The following is a 2,500-nucleotide window of genomic DNA, read 5'->3' as shown; positions in this document are numbered from 1 at the left end:
TGGGTTCGAATCCCGCTCGACGGGCGCAATAGCCGAGTGGTTAAAACGTCCGGACTTCCAGTCTGAGGATGATGATGATGATGATGATAACGGCAACGACGATGATGACTATAACGATGACGATGAAGGTGACGAAGACGATGATCAAGATGATGACGACGATGACGAATAGCAATGCATGATGACTGAGACAACATTCACAAGGTAGACAAACGACGATATAATTCTTTGTATTTCTTTATAATACTAATACTAATGAGAAGAAGAAGAAGAAGAAGAAGAAGAAGAAGAAGAAGAAGAAGAAGAAGAAGAAGAAGAAGAAGAAGAAGAAGAAGAAGAAGAAGAAGAACAACAACAACAACAACAACAACAACAACAACAACAACAACAACAACAACAACAACACCCTCCTCCCTCTACCACCACCCACCTACTCACCCCCTTCACCTCCCCCTGTGTACCGTGTAAAACAGATCCACCCCCTCACCACCACCCCTGTGTACCGTGTAAAACAGATCCACCCCCTCACCACCATCCCCTGTGTACCGTGTAAAACAGATCCCCCCCCTCACCACCACCCCTGTGTACCGTGTAAAACAGATCCACCCCCTCACCACCACCCCTGTGTACCGTGTCACACAGATCCACCCCTCACCACCACCCCTGTGTACCGTGTCACACAGATCCACCCCCTCACCACCACCCCTGTGTACCGTGTCACACAGATCCACCCCCTCACCACCACCCCCTGTGTACCGTGTCACACAGATCCACCCCTCTTACCACCACCCCCTGTGTACCGTGTCACACAGATCCACCCCCTCACCACCACCCCCTGTGTACCGTGTCACACAGATCCACCCCCTCACCACCATCCCCTGTGTACCGTGTCACACAGATCCACACCCTCACCACCATCCCCTGTGTACCGTGTCACACAGATCCACCCCCTCACCACCACCCCTGTGTACCGTGTCACACAGATCCACCCCCTCACCACCACCCATGTGTACCGTGTCACACAGATCCACCCACCCCCTCATCACCTCCACCTGTGTACCGTGTCACACAGATCCACCCACCCCCTCACCACCACCCCATCTCACCACCACCCCCTGTGTACCGTGTCACACAGATCCACCCACCCCCTCACCACCACCCCATCTCACCACCACCCCCTGTGTACCGTGTCACACAGATCCACCCACCCCCTCACCACCACCCCATCTCACCACCACCCCCTGTGTACCGTGTCACACAGATCCACCCCCCCCCCCCTCACCACCTCCACCTGTGTACCGTGTCACACAGATCCACCCACCCCCTCACCACCTCCACCTGTGTACCGTGTCACACAGATCCACCCCCCCCCCTCACCACCTCCACCTGTGTACCGTGTCACACAGATCCACCCCCCCCCCCTCACCACCTCCACCTGTGTACCGTGTCACACAGATCCACCCACCCCCTCACCAACTCCACCTATGTACCGTGTCACACACATCCACCCCTCACCACCACCCCCTGTGTACCGTGTCACACAGATCCACCCCCCCCCCTCACCACCTCCACCTGTGTACCGTGTCACACAGATCCACCCACCCCCTCACCAACTCCACCTATGTACCGTGTCACACACATCCACCCCTCACCACCACCCCCTGTGTACCGTGTCACACAGATCCACCCCCCCCCCTCACCACCTCCACCTGTGTACCGTGTCACACAGATCCACCCAGCACCCCGACCTTCCAGCCACCCACCACGTCCTACACAGTGCGGGAGAGGATCGACAGTGTGGGCGATGTCCGCTGCTTTTCCGCCTGTAACCCACGCTGTCAGGTCTCTTGGCTGAAGGACGGCGTCAGCTTGGACACAGTGGGCAACGTGCTATCCCTCAACACACCTAACAGGTCAGGGGCTGGTTTTGGTTTGGTTTGGTTTGGTTGCTGGTTTTAAATTAATCTTCAGTTGTTCAGCAGTACACATGATGACAATGCAAGGGCAAAAGACCAAGTGGAGCATCAACAAGCTTAATTAAAGCTTACACTGCACTCACGACGTTGCGCTTTCAATTTCAACTCGACGGCTCATCGTTTGTATCAAATAACTTATTCATAAACAGTAAGTAAAGAAAAGAAAAGAAAAAAAAAACCCACAAAAATAAATAAAGAAAAAAAAAGTGCAATAATGCTACTGTCATTATAAAATTCATTGTCAACAAAGGTATATTTGTTTGTTTCTTGTGTGCCCCCCCCCCCCCCACACACACACCTCAACGCCTTCCCCCCCCCCCCTCAATCCCCACCCCTCCCACACAAACACACCCCTTCCTGTTTTGTTTCTACCCCATTTCTCTCATCGATTGCCCCCCCCCCACCCCCTTCGACCTGCCACTCCCCGATCAACAATCAATCAGACAGCACCGAAATACAAGTAATTTACACACACACACCTTTTTTCTTTTTTTTTAATTGTGAAGGTCAAGACTGTTTAAAGC

General features: G+C 53.2%; 1 protein-coding gene across 1 annotated transcript in view; it reads left to right on the top strand.

The window, feature by feature from the left end:
* The window catches only part of LOC143277588 (hemicentin-2-like), an 86,256-nt gene that overhangs the window by 65,305 nt on the left and 18,451 nt on the right, over positions 1 to 2,500 (top strand). The window contains exon 35 of the mRNA XM_076582467.1: positions 1,730 to 1,913. Within this exon, the coding sequence (XP_076438582.1) occupies positions 1,730 to 1,913 (184 nt within the window). The remainder of the gene's footprint in view (positions 1 to 1,729; positions 1,914 to 2,500) is intronic.

This window comes from Babylonia areolata, chromosome 34, assembly GCF_041734735.1.
Source record: "Babylonia areolata isolate BAREFJ2019XMU chromosome 34, ASM4173473v1, whole genome shotgun sequence".
Lineage (NCBI taxonomy): Eukaryota > Metazoa > Mollusca > Gastropoda > Neogastropoda > Buccinidae > Babylonia > Babylonia areolata.
The sequence above is the reverse complement of the archived record's forward strand: the minus strand, read 5'-3'. Positions and strand labels throughout refer to the sequence as shown.